At 44.0% G+C, this 23,937-nt stretch overlaps 1 protein-coding gene across 7 annotated transcripts in view; it reads right to left on the minus strand.

Moving 5' to 3' along the window:
• Positions 1–23,937, minus strand: part of GALM (galactose mutarotase) — a 105,921-nt gene that overhangs the window by 9,756 nt on the left and 72,228 nt on the right. For 3 of the 7 annotated variants that reach the window (XM_033838701.2, XM_073791436.1, XM_033838700.2), the window contains 3 exons: positions 4,380–4,523; positions 1,880–2,021; positions 308–482 (listed from right to left, as the gene is read on the minus strand). In XM_033838701.2, the coding sequence (XP_033694592.1) occupies positions 308–482; positions 1,880–2,021; positions 4,380–4,523 (461 nt within the window). The remainder of the gene's footprint in view (positions 1–307; positions 483–1,879; positions 2,022–4,379; positions 4,524–23,937) is intronic. The other 4 variants (XM_019942804.3, XM_033838702.2, XM_019942806.3 and 1 more) reach the window with 4 other exon arrangements.

Genomic DNA, 23,937 nt, shown 5'->3' on the forward strand with positions numbered 1-23,937 from the left:
TGAGGAGCATTACTCTACGCAATAGCTGAAAAGAAAGTTATGGGGAAGTAAACAGGATGAAAAGATTTGGAGGATCATCTTAGCACTGTGGTTGCAGAAAATAATAGATTTTTTTAAACATGTAAATGCCATTTTAGTAATGTGGTTAAGAGTTTCCTGTGTTGTTCATGACTTGGAGAAGAGGAGAAGAGAACACACACAGACTTTTGAATCATACAGACCAGGTCTGACTTGAGTGTTATGACCTCTGTCATCCAGTGTGACCTTGGACACACCACCGCTCTAACAAGCTGGCTTGTAGACTTACCTGATTGACTGCATCAGGCCAGTTCTGGGTCTCAAGGCAGAAACCGGAGTGTTTGGGATAGAGTGCTCCGCGCTTGCCCTTCAGTGTGCCATCCAGGAAGTTGCCCGTATAAAACTGGACCCCCGGCTGGGTGGTGTACACTTCCAGTACCCGCCCGCTCCCAGCATGATGGACCCTAGGGATAAAGCCAGACCACATATATATAGGTCCAGGGTGGAAAAGCAGACAGGGAAAAGCTGAGAAGCAGCTCTGAGACAGGAATTAGACCCAGTCACAGAGCAGGGACAACATATATGGAGGAGACAAACGTAAGAAGAGCATGGAGGGAACTTCTGGCAGCCTCTCAGGTGAGGCATGAGTAGGTGGTTTTGAGGATCCCCAACAGCAACTTCTCACTCTGAGCCTGGCTTCTCTGGGGAAGGGCAAAAGGGACTCACCCCAGTCAGATACGTTTGTGTGTGTCGGGGGCGGCCAGGTTGGAGACAGGTAGTTAGGCTGGGATACTTTCTCATAAAGAGGTGGAGCTCTCTGCTTGGTCTGGCAAGACAACCAGCTATGTCTTCTGAAAGAGAATAGATGCTTCTACAAATTAAACTGCCTGCCACCCTTGGGGCTAGAGCAGGCAGGGCTCTTTGCCCCGAGAATAGATCTGTTCTGGGTTTCTGCCAAATTGTTTCCTTTTTTAAAAAAACCAGGCCTCTACAGATGGGAGAGTACCTACCTGGTCCTATACTTGGGGTCAAAGGGATATATAGATAAAGAAAGGCTGGGTCTTACAGACTTACCGAGGTAAGACATCCCCACAATGTGTAGTCAACCAGGAGGTTCGGGGAAACATGTTCGGAAAGAGAAAGGCCAGGATTTGAATAGTGGCGGGGAGGTCGGAGGGTCTCCTCACGTGGGGGCCGTGGAAAGAGAAATGTGAATAGGAGGGACAGAGGAGAAAAGCAGTCTTTTCTCTGCTTTATTTAAGACCGATTCATTCTGCGAACATTTATTGATTATTTGCTAGTGCCGAGCATGGTATTAGGGTGTTAGGGTAAAGGTAGAGATTCACAAAGATAAGATGGCACGAGGTACTTGGAATTTAGTGAGAAGGAGAGTGTGGACACAGATGCCTGTCAGACAAGGCTGGAGGTGGTGAGTGCTATAAGGGAAATGCAACCTCCAGCTTGTCATGGAAGTAGGCAAATCATACATCAGAAGTCAAGAAAGGACGAAGGGCTCTGAAAGTTCACGGAGAGCAGAGGTGACTTCAGTCAGGAGGAGTTGGGGTTTCTAACAAAAAAAGGGCCTTAGAGAACAGGCAGAGATGGGGAGAGGGGAAGCAAAGAGACAGGATGCCAGGTAGGGGCACAGGGAAAACGGTATGAAGGGGGAGGGGGGAGATGTATTCCCCTATGGAATAGGAGCTTTGAAAAGGCACATAGGATGTGGTAGTTGGTCCCCCGTAGCAGAGTAAATGGCATTAATATGGCAGAGGAAAAGCTCCTCAAATAGGAGTTGGTATCTTTTCTTCCCAACAAATGAAAGGCAAATGAAAAGTACAGGCAGCAAATGAAAAGTGCCTACCGTGCACAAAAACGCTTTTCTTTAGATCCCTTCAGACAGAAATTGTGGTCAAAGCCATTCATGTGGAACTCCTGCAGGTGTTTTCCAAGCTCCACTGGCTTCCTCAGGTCAAATGCAGTTCCCTGCACTGGAGCAACTTCTCCTGGTGGGAAGAGGCAGAAAAAAGAATGACAAACACCTAAATAAAATCTTTATATCCTAAAGACCCACTGGTTCTACCCTCCCAGCCTTCATTTCAAGTTGTAAAGGAGGTAGGAGTCCAGATCCTAAGAATAATAAATTATTGGATCTCCTTAATTGTAAAATGTCACTGACTGCAAGATGCAGTAGCTATAACACTCAGAATCATTCAAGTGTAAAAAAAGTACAAAAATCAAGGAAATGCATAATTTCCGTTAAGGAATAAGTTGGATAAAGGGTGATGGTTGTCCTAACCATTGAGTCAATCACCTTGTTGACATTTCTTGCTTTAATGCTGAAATATCCCAGGGCTCATAACTGAGCATTAATACCTGGTACTGGCTAACCAGATGCTAACAGTGTCCCTGAGATTAGTGATTTTCGAACCATTTGGGGCCATTATTAGCCGGAGTGACACTGGTAGCCACTCTTCCTCAATCACTTCCCTGATCAGTCTGTAGACTTGAAACATAGAGGGAACTGTTAATAACAACACTGGGACAAATGAGTTAACTGGGACAGTTGGGGGGAAACTAGAATGTATGGCCACTCTACTATTAGCCAATTTTAGAGTCAATCCTTTGTTTGTTTATTTATTTATTTATTTAGGCTGCATTGGGTCTTCCTTGCTGTATGCGGGCTTTCTCTAGTTGCGGCGAGCACGGGCTACTCTTTGTTGCAATGTGCAGTCTTCTCATTGCAGTGGCTTCTCTTGTTGTGGAGCACAGGCTCTAGGCTCGCAGGTTTCAGTAGTTGCGGCACACAGGCTCAGTAGTTGTGGCTCGCGGGCTCTAAAGCATAGGCTCAGTAGTTGTGGCACACGGGCTTTGTTGCTCTGCAGCATGTGGGATCTTCCCGGACCAGGGCTCAAACCCGTGTCACCTGCATTGGCAAGTGGATTCTTAACCACTGCGCCACCAGGGAAGCCCAGAGTCAATCCTTTGAATGAAAGCTTTGTGTCTCTAGGAGTGCTTCTTGGAGGAGTTATAGTTGGCAAGCACCACCCGCTTCGTATGTGTAAGCCAGATTCCTCAACCTCTAATAAGTATATTTGTTCTTATCAAGGTGGGACATTCTGAAGCCTCTTCTCAATGATGTGGGTGGGTGAGCAGTCCTGAGGGAGGACACTGCAGTGTGAAGACCCTCAACTCTTAAAGGGCAAAGCACAGAAGGAATCTGGATGGGAGCCCCATTTTGGTGGTTATTACACAACAAATGATGCCCAGTCAAGACTATCCCTTCGTGGTGTTACAGAACTCAAGGGTGTTGGGACCAGAAGGGTTCTCAGAGCTCATCTGGTCCAAACTGCTCATGTAACAGATAAGACTGAGACCCACACAACTTGGTATCATCAAACAACAACCTGTGATATTGATATGCCATATTTCCTCAATTTAAGACACTCATTTTCTCATATATATATATATATATATAGTATATATATATATAGTATATATATATATATATATATATATATATATATATATATAGTAATTCCACTTGGCTTGCAGAATCTTAGTTCCCCCCACAGGATCGAACCTGGCCCCCCCCGAATGTGAAAGTGCAGAGTCCACTGGACTGCCAGGGAATTCCCTCATTTTCATATTTTAAAATCTCTGAAATCATGTCATGTCATGCTTTAACTGGCAGAGGTGGTTTTTTCCTTCATGGAATGTAAAATAATGGTGAACTTTACAACTGATGGCATCTTAGAGTTGATAAAATATGTGAAAATAATTTGCCACATCTTCTGCTCTACTAAAACCACTGAACAAGAAATCAGGGCTTTGAGGAAGTTCCCTGGTGGTCCAGTGGTTAGGGCTCCGCACTCTCATTGCCAAGGGCCCGGGTTTTGACCTCTGGTTGGGGAACTAAAATCCTGCAAGCCACGTGGTGCAGCCAAAAAAAAAAAAAAAAATCAGGGCTTTGAGGGTGAAAAAGAGGAATCAGCGTTATCTTGTGAGTAATTTCTCTGGAGGTCCAAGGGAGAGAGCAAACTTCTCAACAGACAGTCCTCTAGACATGTTTGCCAAAAGGCTATAACATGGGTTTTACATTCTTCTGAATATTGTGCCATTTTGCTTTATCACCTTTCATTCTCTTCCCAACTTTCAGATCTGTTCTTCCCTAGATGCTAGGCTGAGCCATCTGAAACAACGTACACAAATATGTTGAATTTAGCTCAGTTAAGAAAGCCCAGGGAATGTGCGGAAGAATTCCTCCTCATAGGCATGTTCCTGGAATATGACAGAGCCAGAGCAATGGACTAGGAGCCTACTCACAGTCACTCTTCTGATCGATCAACACATTAAACACCTACTGTATGCCAGGCACTGTGCTGGGCAGAGCTGATACATAGATGAGACATGACCTGCCTTTTTAAGCCGCTTGCAGTCTGAAGGAGGGAGAGGACACATAAGCCGCTCATAACCACAGAGTGTGAAGAGTGCTCCCAGAGGCACAGCTGTAAGAAAGAAGACAGGCAGTATGACTGGGTTGGCTTAGATGTGGCGGACTGGGGAGATTTCATGGATAAAAGTTTATTAGTTGAGCTGAGACTTGAGGTGAGGTCATGGTAGGTTGAATGGGTGAAGAAGGTTGAAGAATAATCGATGTGGAGGACACAGCTTAAGTACAAGGTGGTAGTGTGTGTGTGTGTGTGTGTGTACTGTAATAGTAGCAGCAGCAGCAGTAGTAGTAGCAGTTGTAGGGTAGAATGCCTCAGATGAGGAAAGAGATTAAGTAAAGTTAGATGAAATCACTTCTCTGAGCCTGGGGTTTTTCATCAGTACAATAAGCTGGACTAAATCACTGACTTTCACCCCCTACCCCATTCCTGCAGAATTTGCTATTTCAGAGGGAAGCTCAATAAATACAAGTGTGCACACACACACACACACACATTAAATAAATACACATATACCGTTGACCCTTGAACAACATGGTTTTGAAATGCATGGGTCCACTTATACATGGATTTTTTTCAGTAATACATACTACAGTACTATACTGTCCTTTTTTTTTTTAATTCTTAATTTTATTTTTTTTGGCTGCATTGCTGCACATGGGCTTTTGTCTAGTGTGGAGAGCGGGAGCTACTCTTCGTTGCAGTGCGCGGGCTTCTCATTGCGGTGGCTTCTCTTGTTGTGGCTCACGGGCTCTAGACGTGCAGGCTCGGTAGTTGTGGTGCACGGGCTTAGTTGCTCTGCGGCATGTGGGATCTTCCTGGACCAGGGATCGAACCCGTGTCCCCTGCATTGGCAGGCGGATTCTTAACCACTGCACCACCAGGGAAGTCCCTACACTGTCCTTGATTGGTTGAATCTGCAGATCTGGAGGGCCAACTGTAAAGTTATAGGTGGATTTTCGACTGCATGGAGGGTTAGTGCCCCAATCTCCACACTGTTCAAGGGTCAACTGTATACAACATAAAAAACATATATATAAAAGCCAGAGTGAAGCCAGTATAAGCTCTGAGCAGCTCACCTAGAAAACCCTAGGAACAGATGACAGCAGAGGTGCACCCCATCCCACCCCCTAAAAGTATGACCCACTTAGGAGTGAGAAGCCCCTGGTCCTAGGATCTTCCCCAAATACAAAAAATCCCAGGTTCCTCTGCAGCAGGCCAGGCAATCTGGCCAGTCTTTCTTGAGGGGGAAAGAGGAAAGGGACTCTTGTTTCAGAGCCTTACACAATGATACAGTTTAGTACATTTAAAAGTTTTTGTATTGTCCCAGAACTGAATCATATATTTTGAAGGTAAGTACAGACATTAGGTGTTTAACATACTCTTTCAGGGTGAGAGTTATTTTTCCTTTCATGCGGTCAGATGGATAATGTTTTAGGAACTTGGTTCCTGCTATTTTTAGAGGAGAGATATAGCATGCAAAGTGGGGCTGGAATCTTAGGAGGCTAAGAAAAATGAGGAACTTGTACCTTACCATTAAAAAATTAAATAGGAAAAAGAGAACTGACTTTTAGCCATTTAAAGCATTTGGTTCTGCTTCTTTGAGTTCCTAAATACTAAGAAACATGAATGTCCTGTCTTTGGGTGAAAAGAGGGTATCCTTTTCTGAACTCAGAACTTCTGCTCAGAAATGTAGTGTTTTTGGCACGTGAGGACTGGGGTCTTTGAGTTCACACAGAGCCGCGAGGGTGCCTGGGTTCCAGAGCTCCTGAGGGAGACACGGAGGCCTGGCTAAGACCATCCTAGTGTCTGGTGTCCACTGTTCAACCAAGAGGATCCTCCTCTTACCAGAGTCAGCTTTAGGAAAGGTTAAGTGGTATTCTTTTTGAAACATCCTTTAAAAGCATCTATTTCCTTTGTCTTGGTTCTACTTTTCCAAAAAAGAATTCTTGAGTAGGTAATATTTACACATGTAATCAATTTAAAAGATATCAAATGTAAAAGTTACAAAGTCGTACTCTACAGTGAAAAGAATTTCTCTCATCGTTGTTCCCTACAGATGCAGTTTCCTTCAACAGAAGCAACCATTGTCACTTGTTTCTCATGCACCTTCCAGAGATACTACAAGGATATCCAAGCATTTAAGTGCACGTCCATGCACATCCACAAACTCACAGCCCGTTTCCACCTTGATCTTTTCACTCAGTTTATCTTGGAGGCTGTTGCTAAATTTATTCCTAGGTATTTCATTAGACAACTCCTTATGCACTCATACTTTTCTCATTTTTTCTATGATAATCTATTTAAAATTTCTTTTTGAGGTCACAATTACAAATTTATATATTTTCCTAGAAAATTATCCATTTCATCTATATTACTCTCATGTTTATTTGCAAAGAGTTGAGGAAAGAAATAATTTATGATACTTTCAGTTTCATCTGTCTGTGGTTATTTGCCTATGCTCATATCTAATTCTGTGGACTGAATAGATTAGCTAATGCTATATCTATTTTATTGGGGTTTTTTTTCCCTCCAATGAAGCAGCTCTTGGATTTATGAGTACTACCTTTTCTGATTCTTTTCAAAATTATAATTTCTTTTATTTTTGTTAATTTTTCTTTTGTTCTCTTGGGTTTATTTTATTATTCTTTTTCAAATATCTGCATTAGATGCCTAATTCATTTAACTTCACAATTTTTGATTAATATAAGTAGTGCTAAAATTTTCTGAGTATTACTTTAACTATATCACATGTAGGAGTTTCCATTATAGATAACTGTAATATAATATTTGCTTACTATATATTCCTATATATTATTTATATATTTCCACATAAATAATTATATTATTTATTTTCTAAATATCCTTAGTTTTGGGGGTTGACTTCCTTTTTGATCCAAGAATTATTAAGAGACAGTTAAAACATTTCTAGGTCAATATTGGCTGTGTTGTATTTTGTGAAACTGCCCGAGGTTTTCTTCATGGTCTTAGATATAGTCATTTTTTGGTGAACTTCCGTTGTGAATTGCATCCATTGTGAATTGCATCCTTTAGAAAACAGAATGCTTTCTGTCATGAAATCAGCCTTTTCTGATGTTCAGATTGAGACCCCCTGCTACTTTGGCTTTCACTTGCTCCCTTTGCTTTTGAATTCTTGTATTTTCAACCTTTCTGAGTCACTTGGTTTGTACACAGCATCCTGTTGGGTTTTGCTTTGTGATTTAATCTGAGAGACTGTTTAATAGGGGCGTTTTATGGCATTAAGATGACACGTATATTCTAATTGTTCTTACTTTGTCATTATATTTTATGGTATGCTTTCTGTGTTTATGAATTCTAGTCACTTTAAAAAAAATCTTTTACAATATGGTCTGTGTGTATGTTCCTGATAATTTAGAAAGTTTGTGTTTTTGTTTTAGTGGTTACATCTATATACAAGTCACTTCAATATAATATACTTAATTCTCTGTTTCTTAGAATCTTCTGAACTTCTTCCTCCCCTTTTCTCTGGGTTTCTGACACATTCTAATGTAATTCTAATAAAGGCACTTTTGTTTCCCAGTAGATGGTGCTAGAGACACAATGTAAAGAGCTTGCTTTATAAACATACACCTTGTCTGAATCCAGTCGGTCCTCTAAACCCCGAGCAGTTCTGGAGGAGAGCTGAACTTTTTGGATCTCGAAGGCCAAATCCTGGATGGTAGTGACCCACCGGGGCGCTACTGTCCTGTGAAGTCTGGGTGACCAACTATCTCCCACACTGACTTTAAAAAAGACAACAGTGTTTCCTTAGGAAACAATTAGACTGGGAAAAAGAAGCAGCTGTTAACATGGGCTCAAGAAGATTTTAATCTTACCAACCCATATTCCCAGTGGTATTTATGTTATGCTTTCTTCCCTAGCTTTAAATGGTGCTCACAATATTTAGTTCTTTCTTAAAGCCATATTTGACTCAAAATCGAACCCTTAAAATAGTCCCAATGTGATTGCCCGGATCAGTCAATCAATTACTTACTTTTCTTGACTTTAAAGAAAGTCATGGAATTTTCATGAAGGAAGGACCCAGGGCATATTTCATGTCTATTAACCTGATACTGAGCAATCTATGATATCGAGCAATCAATGTTTACTTTAGCTTTTCTCTCTGTAAAACAAAGCTGCTATTATTTGCCGCCCCATACATTACATGGAAATATTTGATAAATGATATGTTTGAACATTTTCAGGAGGATGGCATAAATAAAAGGGCTAAATTTCAGGAAATATATATATAACACAAAGCAGAGCTTAGAGAGGGTAAGACTTCAAGAACGGCAGAGAAGCCCTGACTTAAAATTTAGACACTTGGGAAAATTGTAAAAAGAGATTTTTGCTGAATGAGAAGAAAAAGAGAAGGTTCCAATCTGTCTTTTCCAGCCTCATGCCCTGACACACTCCCTCATGCACTTACTGGTCAGGCAAATGGGAAACTTAGAATTTGTCTCCCAGATTCACTATGTCTTTGGACCCTTTTTTGTAACTGGAATGACGTTTCTGGGCTCCCCTACCCCACTCTGGCAAAGCCCACCAGGTCATTTAAGAATGCTTATTCTCGGGATTCCCTGGTGGCGCAGTGGATGGGAATCTGCCTGCCAATGCAGGGGCACGGGTTCGATCCCTGGTCCAGGAAGATACCACATGCTGCAGAGCAACTAAGCCTGCGTGCCACAACTACTGAGCCTGTGCTCTAGAGCCCGAGAGCCACAACTACTGAGCCTGAGCTCTAGAGCCCACGTGCCACAACTGCTGAGGCCCGCACGCCTAGAGCCCATGCTCCACAACAAGAGAAGCCACTGCAATGAGAAGCCCGAGCACCGCAACAAAGAGTAGTCCCCGCTCGCTGCAACTAGAGAAAGCCTGCGCATATCAACGAAGACCCAACACAGCCAAAAATAAATAAATAAATAAATAAATAAATAAATAATGCTTATTCTCTAATGCTATTTCCTCTGTGAGGGACTGTATCCTCCACAGCTAGAACTAATCCCCTTTTCTACTTTGTTCATCCCACTTTGAACATACTTTCCCCAAGACATTCATCCCATTAAGGCATAGCTATAAGGTTATATCAAGCTTTATATCTGTAAGGAATATGAGCCCCTAGAGGGCAGGGATTGTGTCCTACTGATTTTTGACCCTCTGAGCATTAAACAGAGCCTTTACTTGACTGAAAACCTGATGAATGAATGAGGTAGAGGGAAAAAAAAGAGGGCAACTGTGAATGTTGTAGCATCCTGTGACAAAGTCAGAATGAAAGATCTAGAAAGGACCTTAGGAATTACCTCATCTAGTACCCCCGCTTTGCAGATGAGGTTGGAACCCAGACGACTAAAGGGACTTGCCCAAGGTGACACATCTGCATAGTGTCACAGCCTCCAGGCCCCTACTCAGGCACTCTCCACCTCACCCTGGAGTGACTTGGGTAGAGCCCCTCCCACCCCCAGCCCTCAAGTACTCTTGATTTTTCTAAGACTTTGGAGAATGAATGTGCAGTTCTTTCAATTTCGGTTTATGTGTGAGTTTGTGCTTTGGTGCTAAGAATAGAAGGAGATGTCAAAATAGCTGTCTCAGCAACACTGAGTGTACAGAAAATGAAGCCGAAATGGAAAGGGTGCCTTCAGAGAGGATGTCACATCACCAGACTTTGGTTTTGAAGCCATCAGAAAGCTGTCGTGTCAGCAGAGAGAAGCCGTTTTCAGATGAGGATTTCTTATTGTCCTGAATAAGGTTGGCTGGGTGTGCGTTTAGGTCTGAGCAGCAATGCCTGGCAGATGGTGGGCTCTGACCCAAAGGTGTGGGGTTACAGCTCTGGGGGAGTGGCCTGAGGCAGTACTTCTGCTTCCCCATTTCAGGGAAAGTCTGACTGCAGGCCCCACTAAGGACCCACCTGAGGTTACTGTCATGAATTTTGAATGAGACCAGTAGCTGTATGGTGGCAGCTGTAGAGGGTCTGGGGGGGTAGGATTAGTCAGGGTTGGGCTTTGTTAGGAGAATACAAAGAAAAAGGAGAGGGCAAGGGAGGGGAGAGCATATGAAAAGGGGTGATTCTAATGATGGACTTTTGATCTTAGTAGGGGAGGAGGTGAACAGTGACAGGGTGGTAGGATCAAGGGACTATAGGTTCTTGTGGCATTGAAGAATTATTGAAGCTGAAACAGACATCTTAAACAGTGATCATAAAAGGCTGCAATAAGAGGTAGTGACAAAGTCAAGGGTATGACTCAAAGATCATAGGAGTGAGTAGCTGGAAACCTTGGAGGACGAGATCATTGGGAGAGGACGTCAAGAAGCTAAAAGGTCAGGGTATCATCCATATGGATAATGAAATAACGTAGAATTGTGATGAGAGTAATGTTGGAGTGTCAGTAAGCCAGGAATAAGGTCAAGTCTACAGAGGACCTCAACAAAGAGAGCTCACATGAGTGTCACCCTGGCAACTACAGCTGACTCATTCTTGCAAGAAGATGACGTAGACCTGAGCAGTGGAAACAGGCCTCTAACATTCCAGATGCCTGTCACAAGGCCTTAAATCTTCCTCTAGCTCCTCATTCCTGACAGAGTTATAATTACCTGCCCTCCGGAAGTACAGGAAAAACTCACTGCCTTCATGAAATCCATCTGCTTTGATTCATATCTCTTATCTCACATGAAGGAGTCTTACAGGCGCTCGACCTTTTCCCCATGACTGCTTGTGGCATACCGCATTTTTCAAAGATGGCCACACCAGGATATATTCATCCCACAGGCTCTACTTACAATGTGATGGTGACACTCCTTCGGTGAGAGGTGAAGTCTTTTTTCCCTCCCTTAAGCCTGGATGGACCTTTGTAACTGCCTCAACCAATAGAATGTGGTACAAGTGATGCTATGTGATTTCTGAGGCCAGGTTATAAATACAAAGTGGCTTTGGCCTGGCCCTCTCTGCCTCAGGACATTTGCTCTTGGTTCCAGCCGCCATGTTGTAAGGAAGCTCAAGTCACATCGAAAGGCCATGCGTGAGGTTTTCTGGCTGACAGCACCCAGCCAATAGCCAACATCAACTGCCAGACATGCAGGTGAATGAGCCTTCTGATGATTCCAGCACCTGCTCTAACCTTGCAACAGAGGCCCTAGACATACACAGAGACAAGATATGCCCTGTCTAAATTCCTGACCACAGAAGCAGTAAGAGATAATAAAATGGGAGTAACTTATCACATAGCAATAGATAACCAGTATACTGCCTTGGGATGTTTTCACCTCTTGGCACTTGATTTGACAAGACAGGAGGTGACAAATTTTGACAGAAGTCCCTTTAGATGATTCTACCTTAAGAACACTAATCCTTGCAATTACTTTTGGATGGGGGAAAAACAAATATAAATTTGCTAGTTCACCCATTTTTGAGTATCTTTTATGCACCAGGCATTAAACTGACCCCAGGGAACTTAGAATCTGATGAAAGAGACAGACAAAAACATAAAAACTTACAGGAGAGTATGACAAATGCAACGAGAATGGCATTCAAAGGGCTCCGATGGAGCAGGGAGCAGCAGCACCTACCTAATGCAGCCAGGAGGGTCAGGAAAGGTTTTCCAGAGGTGGTGACAGGAGGCTAACCTTGAAAGGTAAGTCAGGATTGGCTAACTGGACAAGGCGTAGGACTACTGTCCTCCGTGAATGACAAGAGTGGTCACGTGAATATCACTCTGGCAACTACAGCTGCCTCATTCTTGCAAGAAGATGATGTAGACCTGATTATTGGAAACAAGATTCTCTAACATTCCAGATCCCTGTCACAAGGCATTAAACCTGTCACAGGAATGGACTCTTGTTGTCGTATTTGGGGTGAAGGCAAGACAGTTATATTACACTTGTCCTCTGGGCTCCTAGCTCTGACTTGATTTTTTGGGCAAAAGACTTAAGAAACAGAGTAGAAGGTAAATTAGTCCTTATGAACTCCTGATCAAACACTGACTACTGACATGGTTTTCTATGTAACATCATCTGGACATGAACACTCTTCTCAGTATCTGACTGAGAAAATGCACCCGGGGTGAATTTTAATTCAATGCTTTTAATTTCGCATCATCTGAAATAGCTCTTTTCCCTACCTGGTGACCCTAGGGCCTGATTCTCTGAGAAGATGAACAGATGGTCGCTGCAAGAGTCACTGAATCTTCATGTTTATTCATTTTTTAGCCCCTCTTTCCTGGCAGGTCCCCTTTCTAGCTCATCTTCACACAACCCAGTAACACAAGTACAGTGTTATTGGAAGAAAACCAGAGTCCCTCCAGACAGTCCTCAGCACCGGTGACTCCTGTTTATAATTACAATTAAAAATCATTTTGAGAAAAGAGAAAAGAAAGCAAAAGAAAATCTGGCACAGACTTTGTAGAAAAGTTTGGTGGAGGGAAGAAATTTTCTCCAATAATTTTTTCTCCCTTAAAAAAGAAATGTTTCGGGCTTCCTTGGTGGCACAGTGGTTGAGAGTCCGCCTGCCGATGCAGGGGACACGGGTTCGTGCCCCGGTCCGGGAAGATCCCACATGCCGCGGAGCGGCTGGGCCCGTGAGTCATGGCCGCTGAGCCTGCGCGTCCGGAGCGTGTGCTCCGCAACGGGAGAGGCCACAACAGTGAGAGGCCCGCGTACCACAAAAATAAATTAATTAATTAATTAAAAAAAAATTAAATTATAAAAAAAAAAAATGTTTCTGGGACTTCCCTGGTGGCACAGTGGTTAAGAATCCGCCTGCCAATGCAGGGGACACGGGTTTGAGCCCTGGTCTGGGAAGATCCCACATGCCACAGAAGCAACAAAGCCCAAGTGCCACAACTAACCACTGAAGCCCACGTGCCTAGAGCCTGTGCTCCGCAACGAGAGGCCCCCGCAATGAGAAGCCTGCGCACCGCAATGAAGAGAAGAGTAGCCCCCGCTCACTGCAACTAGAGGAAGCCCATGCACAGCAATGAAGACCCAATGCAGCCATAAAAAAAATAATTATTTATTTATTTTAAAAAAGAAATGTTTTTTAAAATATTAAGTATGTTATTTGAAAACTATTTTCTATGATTTGTCCTACATGTTGATTACAAATCTATGTAAGATGTCTTAGGATTTCGACAGACTTGCTAACTGACCTTGGTAAGTTTCTATGCCTCTGTAAGATTCAATTTCCCCACTTATAAAATGGAGCTAATATTGGTATCTACCTAATACAGATACTGTGATGTTTAATTGAGAGAATGCTATGAAGGAGGTCGTATCTCTAGACCAGCACCTGGCACATAGTTAGTGCTCACTCTGTTACACACACACACACACACACACACACACACACAAACACTCCAGAAATACAGAGAACAGAGAAAACAATTATTCATTATAGTTTAAGTCATTAATACTAAAGGAAAGTGCATTCCTGCCTCCAGGGGGCATTGACATTTTCATTACAAAGGATTTTTAAAATTTTGTTTTTATTTTTTGAAACTTTCTCTCTTAGTGATTTTTAAATCTAGAACAATGGTTTTTAAAGTGTTTTCTGAATCATGGACTCCTTTGAGAATGTTATAAAAGTTACGGGCTCTCTCTCCAAGAAAATGCGCACACACACACACACACACACACACACACACACACACACACACACGTTTCCAGAACCTCTGAAGTCCAGTGATGCGTGCCTGGTTAGGAATCTCTGATCTATAGGCTGGTAAGTATTTTCTGCCTATACCACTACTTGTCACAAAACAAGCTGTCCTCTCATGACCTGATACTGAAATGCACATTTGGAATGTTGCAGTCACATAACCTGCGGTGTCTGGGCAAGAAATGCGGACTGGGAGTTTCCTCCTATAGCAATGAGGCAAAGGCTTTGCATAATACATCAGGGCCTTCTTCCGGACGGTTTATGATTTCTTCATATTCTTGCAGCATGGACAACAAACCAACACGTGAAAGGGTACAGAAGCTTGTCTTAATCTGAGCAATTCAACAGCTCAAAGAAACCGCAGGAAAATGAAGTATCAGACAAAGTGGAAATTGCCCCAATGACAGCTCAGAAAATGCGGCTGATTAGGCAAACTGTGTTCCCTGGTTGCAGGACATATCAGCAGTCATCATCCCCAATTACTGTTATCAGCTTCAGGAGCATCCTGCTCACCTGGTGGGCAGTTAAACTCAACAGACATTAGAATGGATTTTAGAGTCAGGCAGGCCTGGATTTAAATCCTGACTTTCTTTGCTGTAAAAAATTGTGGAGGTCATTGAGCTTCTCTGAATCTTGACCTCCTCATCTATAAAACGGGGATAACAAGAGTGTCTACTCATAGGATTATGGAAATTAAGTGAGATAATAAGGCATGCAAAGTGCTCCTACCCAGCACATAAGAAATACTTAGTAATACATCTGTATTATGGACAATAGCTGAGGACAATAACAGCATAGACATTGGAGTTGGGGAGACTGGCTCCAAATCTTGACTCTGCCAGTGACTTACCCGTTTAACTTTGTGCAGGTTACCTGATCTCTCCAAATGCCCGTTTCTTCTAATGAGGCTTAACTGAAGCATAACACCTACTTCAAAGGGTAGTTCAATGAGCGAATGCACGTATATGCTTAGCTCAGTGTCTGGTACATATTAGACACCCAGTAAAAATGGTGGCAATGATGATAATGATGATGGTCATAATAATAGTTAATACTTACAAAGCTCTTAACTAAATGCCAGGAAGTGTTCTAAGCACTTTACACGTATTATCTCATTTAATCGTCACAACTAATGAGGTAGGTCCAGTTACCGTCTCCACTCTCCACTCTGCACATGAGGCCCACAGAGGTAGAATAAGTTGTCCAAAATCACAGAGCTGGTGAGGATTTAAACCTAAGCAGTCAGGGTTTGAGTCCGTGCCCTTAACTACTGTGTTTTCCTGATGATGATGTGTCAAAATCAGCCCTTTTAAACAGCCATTCAAGGTCATACCAAGGACTCACTTCACTAAGGTCAGAGGTGCTTTCCACTTCTCTGGCCAGGACTCGCTTGCCTGCCCCCATCAGTTTTCATGGCTCCCCGGGGGGACCCACTGCCCAAGCGCAGTGCATTGCTGGGGCCGAATGTTGATCTATGAGAACCAAGACCTGCTTCCCAAATCCCCCTGGATCCACTGGACTCGGTCTGCCAATGGCTATTAACTGCTCTCGTGTGAGAGGCGCAGCCCTTCTGCCAGTGTTCGGGGTTTGCTTGATGATTTCAAAAGGGGAACACGTTGGGGCAGAAGAATTTTCCCATACGCTGCTTCAGAGCAGCTCGAGCAGACTCCAGCGACAATGGAGGCTCATTGGAGACCCCTGGCCTCCACTCTTCCCCGAGAGTCACAAGGCTCCCACAGTGACGGTTCACAGGAAGCCAAGAAGAGCAGCAGGGACAGGTCAGCTGATATCCTGACACCATGAAAAAGACAGTAGTTGAACATAGATAGCCAAATTATGTTAATGGCCTAGGGTCAGAGAACAGAACCAGTAAGGGAGAGAGGGGAGAAATCAGTCCAGCCTTTCTGGTCAGTTGACACAGTGGCAGTGTCAAGAAATGGCTTTATGTGGGAAATTTAGCCCCTCTGATCTCCATCAGTGCTGCCACTTCTCACAAATCACCCCAAACCAACATACCACCATCTAAGTTTCGAGGCATACCCCGGACACCCTTATACTGAGACTGCCGCCCCAAGCCCTCCTACACAGAAACGGTGGTCCCATCACGCTTGCTCAGCCTCCTCTAGTTTAGTCTGGACACGGAAGTTGTGTGTTTGTACTAGTGGAGCTGGAGGGCAGGCAGCCTGGAAAGGCGGGGCCGGCCTCCCCGATCTCACTAACTAACGTGCAGGATGTGGTCGTGTATCCTCTCTGGGAATGTGTGCGCTGCAGACCCAGAGTCCTATTTGCTCCTTGCATCTGGCGCTGCCCACAAGAACAACTTCACACGCTACGAATTTAGGAGCAGTTCTCTGTCCTGGGAAGAATTCTGGAATGGAGACGGAAAAGGAAGGAGGAAGCCTGCTCCCCAGGAACCAAACACAGACGCACTCAAATACAAACCATTCCTGGCCACCCCCTAGGCTTCTCAGGCTGGGTCACAAGGCTGGTGGCTCACGGAGCTTGGGGAGATGAAGCATCTGGGCTTCAGTGAGCAGGCTCTGTAGGGAGTTATCAAATGGCCTCTGATCTGTGGCTAATCTAGATGAAGATACAGAAGGTATTCTCCTCAGACTATGACAGCATGAAGCTGGGAGGCAGATACGCTTGGGATAACAGAATCAGGAATTCAAAAGAAAGTATAAAGCAGGGGGTAAAGCACTGGTTACAAGATGAAATTTATGGATAACAGGAACAGATAGGGTCCTGCACCTGTGTCTGAAAAAAAAAAACAAAACCTCAAACCAAAGGACACCAGCTAGGTTTCGATTGTAACCCTAACCCCAGGTACAAAACAATCTTCTGAGGTTCTATTTCCTTACTTGTGAAATTGGGACACTATAGCCCCTCCCTCATTAAGTTGTCATGAAGATTAAGGACAGTTGATATAGGGAAAGTACCCAGCACAGCGATGTGATGGTTCTTCGTACAGTGCTTCACACAGAGGCGGTCTGGTTCCAGAGCCTTTGTTCTTAACCGTCACGTTACATTTACTCTCATAAATGTTAAGTCTAGTTACTACAATTATTACCTACTAGGGAGAGATGTAGCTGAGCCACAGCTTGTATGAAAATGACTTTAAGGATGTGGTTGGCAGTAAGTTCGATGGAAGTCACAGAAAGACTGTAATGAGGTGTTGGCAGCTCTTGGTTACTGTCTGCAGCACAGGCATCACAGGATGAGCCGAGGATGTTCTGCCTCAAGAAGAAATGACTTGGGGGCGACATGACAGCTGCCTTCTAAGGTCATAAGCCTGCTCTTTAGGGACCCGAGGCCCAGAACTAAGCCAAGTGGGGGTCGGCTCTAGGTAGACGGATTTCAGCTCGATATCAGAAAGGCCTTTCCTACGTGCTGGCCCAGGATGGGCAGTGAGCATCCTGGCCGAGAAGGCACCTGAGTGTCGGCAAAGCCCATGGTTCTGAGATTCAAATACTCAACTGGTGGGTGGTGGTTGGAAAAGATAAGGTCCTTTCCAACTGTGACATTCCAGGACTATAGGTCCAATGGCCCATGGGACAAACACGGTGAAGCAAGTTGTTCCCTTCGGGAGCACACTGTGATATTTGGTTAATTCTCTCTCTTTTTTAAATAAAAATTTCAGCTTGTCTTACCTAAGGAAGCCATTGGCTGAGAGCAGCTCTTTGCAGAATGAGCTGTAAAGGATGGCTTTTGATAAGAGAGGCTGAGTCAGAGCGTGAAGTGTTGGAGCGGAAAGGGGAATAAAGGTAGCTAAGGGGCAGCAGGAGGACCCAGGGTTGTTGGGGAGAGGAGCAAATGGGCAGAAATAGCTGTCAAAAGGGGGGGGGGGAAGCAACAAAAGTTACTAGAGGTTACACAGAGCTCTTTAGAGCCTTTTCAATAGCTGCTCAAAGCACGGACCAGGACCATCAGCACAGGCATCACCCGGTGCCTGTTAGAAACAGGCTCCACCCCACACCAAGTCAGAATCTGCGTATCAACAAGTCCCCCAGGTGACTTGTGTGCACTTTAAAGGTGAAAGGCAGTGATGTGGAGACCATCTAAGGGAGACCTAGGCTCAAGTGTGCTGTACTTTCATCTCAAAAAAAAAGGGGCAGGGGGAGGCGAGGAATGCTGGGGCACGAGGAAGAGTCTGGTCTCTATGGGGACGGCCCAGCTATGCTTCCAGCCCAGCTGCTCCAGTTATGTCTGTTTCTTTAGTCAGGTTCAGAACAGTCAGTCAAATTTGCATAAGGAAACCAGCGGTAATGGGGCTCGTGGGCACAGGTACTCATCTGACACCTAATTAAGCCATCTTGGTAAATCATCTCTAGAATGCCTGTTATTATTTTAGGAAACAACATAAAGAGAATGAAAATTAAAAGTAACACCCTGCGTGGGAATTTTGACTTCATTCCAGTGGTTGGCAAGTTAAGTACCTTGGGATTTTTTTTTAAGGTAACATTTCTATAAATTTTCGTAGATCACACGACCTCAAAGCTTGTCTCTGCCACAGTTTTTTCCTTTTCCTCTGCCGATGCTTCAATTTTGCGGCTTTATTCTACTGCTGGTTTTTATGTACTTATTTAATTTTTCCCACTGAACAATTTTTGGTTTTGACTTGCAGTGGGGGAGGGCATTACTTCTGCATATTACATGCCATCGGAAGCATAAAATGCTAAACACTGTTGCATGATGTTTTCAGGTGAGAAGACAGTTTAACATTTCACAGTTGGGCCCACGTGAGGCATTTTCATGCGGGGAATTTTTCCATCCTAGACTCTCATCAAGATGGTATCTGGGGATTTGCCACCAGTGTAAAATTCACCCAACTGTCTGTAGCCTCCTAGCCTTCCCGCTAGACCTGGTCTCCTCCTGAGTGCCGCCACATTCCCCTGGACTTCCAGGTGTGCACGAGGGCCCTAACATCCTCTGTTACCTTCCCCGGGCCCACTGTCTGTGACCTGAGCCACTTGGTTAGTAACACCCTTACTGACCTGCTTTACACCCTGTCCTCTCCTCCTGCCCCTCCTTCCAGATAAAACCCAACTAGGGATCATCCCACAATCCACCTTCTCTGCTTCTGACTCCAGCTGCTAAGAGAAACACTTGCTGGGGTGGTATCTGTAAAATGCCAGTCTTGCTAGGTCAATCCCCTGACTTAAAATCCTTCAAAGTCTTACATGATTTAAAGATAAAATCCTAGCTCCTTACTATGGCCCAGAATGCCCATGAAGACTACACTCAACTACAAAGCTGGGACCAGGATGAGGCAATCTAGCACCCAGGGTGCAAAATTTAAGGAGACACTCGCTCTCAGGTGCTGACCCTGCGCCTGCATGACCCTGAAAGTGAGTGCTGCCTTAAATTTTGCACGCTAGGTGCTGCACCTCTCTTGCCTCACCCTAGCCTCCATCCTGCCAAACTGTCTCTGTAGCTTTTGACTTAACAGCCTACCCTCACACCCACATTCCGTGCTTATTAGTACTCTTACTCTCCTTGTTGCTAGACCCTCACAGACACTAGGAAGCTTCTCGAAGCTCAGGGTGATATCGAGAAGGCCTCTTCCTACCCTCGCCTCCACGCTCCCTTAGTCCCACGGGCATCACCTCTACCACTGCCCTGACTACATTAGATTCTTCACTCCCTGTGCGCCTCTCAAGGGCCCGGGTAGTGTTTCTATGGCCAGTGCCCCAGGGAGCATGTAGCAATCACTAGGTGTTCCACAAATGTTAGCTGAACTGAACGCAAGTCTGCTCTGAGAACTTGCTTGAGTTAGCCTCAGGCCCATGGCACAAAGTCCACAGTTACCTCTCATCCCTTTCAGAAAGGGGTGACCTCTAAGGATTGTTATGCACCAGGTATGAACTAGAGCCAGGCCCCTGTCCAGACCTAGGGTGGGGGAGGGGAGTTGGTAAGCCATAAGCTCTTAAAGGGTGGTAGTCAGAGTTCTAGCAAATAGCTCCCCTTCTGGCAAATTTACTTGCTGTTACTCTGAAATGTTCATAGGAATTATGCAATGTCTGGCCAAGTGCTAATTTCTGAGCTTTCTTCCTGCCAAATTTCCACCGCACTGGCTCATGTTTGCCAATCTCGTAGCAGTGATATTTTCCAGGAGGGAACACGAGGAGCTTTGCGAGTATTCTGGAGTCCCATAAAGCTGTTCTTGGGGCCGTCTTATAAGGTGGGATTCGGTAATGCATCCCCTTGGAGGGTATCATTGCTACCAGGAGAGTTCTTTGGAGTTGCTGTATTGAACTTTCGTAGACACTGTCTAGGAGGGACCTGTCATATAAGAAACAGCTCTAGGGTAAATAACAGTCTATAAGATCCAATATCACCAGTTTTACTCCTTTAGTGTCATTCAAGTATCTTCTTAACTGTAGCCTTATTTCTTTGAGGACAGGACCTGTGCTATGTATGTGGCTGTGTGTGCTCCACGCTGCCTGGGTGTACCTATTTTGCTCGACATTGCTTCCCCAGGGCTGCATAGTACCTGGTGCATAGTAGGTACTTGATCTCAGCAGGTGATGGAGCATGGGAGAAGAACCTTGGGGGATACACTTGGACCTGGAGGGGCTAGTCTCCCCCACCCCCCAGAACTGCAGAGCTGAGGGTAACAAACACAACACCATGCTCTGGCTTTCCACTTACAGGGAGGCCCCAGCATGTCTGCCTGTTCCCACACTCCACAGACTGATGACCAGGCCTGGAATCCTGACTGCACAAGGGCTGGTGAGTATTGGAAGACAATGTCATTCATCTGATCAAGCAGAAACAAACTCTGGCCATCCAACCCAGAGTGTTGGCTGCTGTGGCTCCTCTGGGTAGGACCTTGGGGAAGTTACTCTTTCTGGTGTGCCACCTTCTTCCTCTAGCTAGCCTTCTAGCTCCCTTTAGGGAATTTAATGGTGATGAATTAAAAAAAAAATTTATTTTTAAACCACCCTGAAGATTACAAAGAGGGAAATACACCATTGCTAGTCTCAAAAAAGATGACTATCTTGCAAACGATGCAACCGACGAGGGATTAATCTCCAAAATTTACAAACAGCTCATGTGGCTCAATATAAAAAATACAAACAACCCAATCAAAACATGGGCAGAAGACCTAAATAGACATTTCTCCAAAGAAGACAGGGCTAAGAGGCACATGAACAGATGCTCAACATTGCTAATTTATTAGAGAAATGCAAATCAAAACTACAAGGAGGTATCACCTCACACTGGTCAGAATGGCCATCATCAAAAAATCTACAAACAGTAAATGCTGGAGAGGGTGTGGAGAAAAGGGAACCCTTCTACACTGTTGGTGGGAATGTAATTTAGTACAGTCTCTATGGAGAACAGTATGGAGGTTCCTTAAGAAATTAAAAATAGAGTTACCATATGATTTAGCAATCCCACCCCTGGGCATATATCCAGAGAAAAACATGGTTTGAAAGGATACATGCACCCCAATGTTCATTGCAGCGCTGTTTACAATAGCCAAGACATGGAAGCAACCTAAATGTCCATCAACAGATGAATGGATAAAGAAGAGGTGGTACATATATACAATGGAATATTACTCAGCCATTAAAAAGAATGAAATAATGCCATTTGCAGCAACATGGATGGACCTGGAGATTATCATACTAAGTGAAGTCAGACAGAGAAAGACAAATATCATATTATATTGCTTATATGTGGAATCTAAAAAAAATGATACAAACGAACTTATCTACAAAACAGAAACAGACTCACAGATTTAGAGAAAGAACTTGTGGTTACCAGGGGGGAAGAGGGAGGGGGAGCGATAGGTTGGGAGTTTGGGATTGACATGTACACACTGATCTATTTAAAATAGGTAACCAACAAGGACCTAGTGTATAGCACAGGGTACTCTGCTCAATACTCTGTAATAATCTAAATGGGAAAAGAATTTGAAAAAGAACAGATACATGTATATGTATAACTGAATCACTCTGCTGTACACCTGAAACTAATATAACAGTTAATCAACTATACTCCAATATAACAATTAAAAACCAAAACAAAACCAAAAAAATATGACTATCTTTATGTATAATAATACATAATGGGGCAACCATAAGTTATCATTACCTCAAAAGGGAAAACAAGACCAGAAAATCCCTCTGTGGACCAAGATGATGTGACCAACTCACACAGAGTTTGACACAGAATTTCAGGGGCTGGGGACTTCCCTGGCAGTCCAGTGGTTAAGACTTTGCCTTCCAGTGCAGGGGGTGTGTGTTCAATCCCTGGTCGGGAGCTAAGATCCCACATGCCTCCTGGCCAAAAAACCAAAACATAAAACAGAAGCAATATTGTAACAAATTCAATAAGGACTTTAAAAAAATGGTCCACATCAAAAAAGTCTTAAAAAAGAAAAAAAGAATTTCAGGGGCTCATGAATCCCTTGAAGTTCTTTCATCATCTTCCTAGACCCTGGTATGGACCCTGGTTAAGAATATCTGGGTTAGACGTTCCATGTGGTCTTCGAATCATTGTTAGAAACTAACAGGACCTCAGAGTTCAACTAATGTATCCGTCATCTAATGAGATTTTACAGATTAGGTTATGAGGACCAAAGGTTTTCATGGCTGACTTGAGAGCAAAGATGGTGGGTAGCAGAATTGAGACCTGCATCCAGGTTTGCTGAATTCCAGTTATCACATGGTATTGCTTTAATACACTATGTTTAAAACAAGTGTAAAGAAGAGAGAAGAGTGGAAGAAGACTGACAAGGGGTGGACGGGGAAAGGAAGGAGTAGTTGTTCATAGCATGTGCAGACTGGCTGCTACTTGGTTTCACTTTTCTGTTTATCATAGATTAGTTTTCTAGCTCCAAGCCAAAGAGACCCGGCCTGAAGCTCCCTTCTAGCTTCCTACTTTGGATCTGTAACTAGTAAGTCCTGATAGAACATCTGAGGTAGACTTAATGTTGAGAAAGATAAGGGAGCCTGGGCACACTCTAAAACGGATTATGTCATTACGAAAACCCCAGAGCAGCAAAGAATCCACTGTTTCCAGGAAGTGGAGGAAACATTTCTAAGGAGAAAGTATGAGCCTTGAGGAGAGTAGGGGTATATGCAGCAAGGAAGGGGTATCGAGTGGTCCCTATGGGTGGGAGGGGGATGCTGAAACAGCGTGAGGTGTGAGTGAGGCACGCTGGGGGATGGGTCTGGGAGGCAGCTGGTGTCTGGCCTGGGAGCCATCTAAAAGTTTTTTTAAACTGTAGAGTATCAAAGTAAGATTTGCATTTTAGTTAGATATCTTTAGTAACCAGATGGAGGATAGATCTAAAGAGATTTTTTTTCCCCTAGTTAGAGAGCTGTTGTCCAGATTCATTTGTTCATTCACTGATTCCCAAATTATGAAGCTTGTAATATAAACCTGGTGCTGATCTAGAGAAAAAAAGACAACCTACACTGGGACAGTGACGATGGAGATGGAGCCATATAATCAATGATACATATTGAAGAGACAGATTCAAGGAATATTAGTTGTTAAAAATCATCAGGAGCTAATGACTAACAATATGGGGACGGGTGCGGGGAGGGACTGAAAGGGAAAGAGGAAGCATATTGACGGATGGTTGAAACAAATTCAGAGGATTTTTAGGGCATACTCTGTATGATACCATAATGATGGATACGTGTCATTATACATTTGTCCAAACTCATAGAGTATACCACACCAAGAGTGAACTCTAGGGACTTCCCTGGCGGTCCAGTGGTTAGGACTCTGTGCTTCCACTGCACGGGGTGTGGGTTCAGTCCCTGGTCGGGGACCTAAAATCCT

This window comes from Tursiops truncatus, chromosome 14, assembly GCF_011762595.2.
Source record: "Tursiops truncatus isolate mTurTru1 chromosome 14, mTurTru1.mat.Y, whole genome shotgun sequence".
NCBI classification, from domain to species: domain Eukaryota; kingdom Metazoa; phylum Chordata; class Mammalia; order Artiodactyla; family Delphinidae; genus Tursiops; species Tursiops truncatus.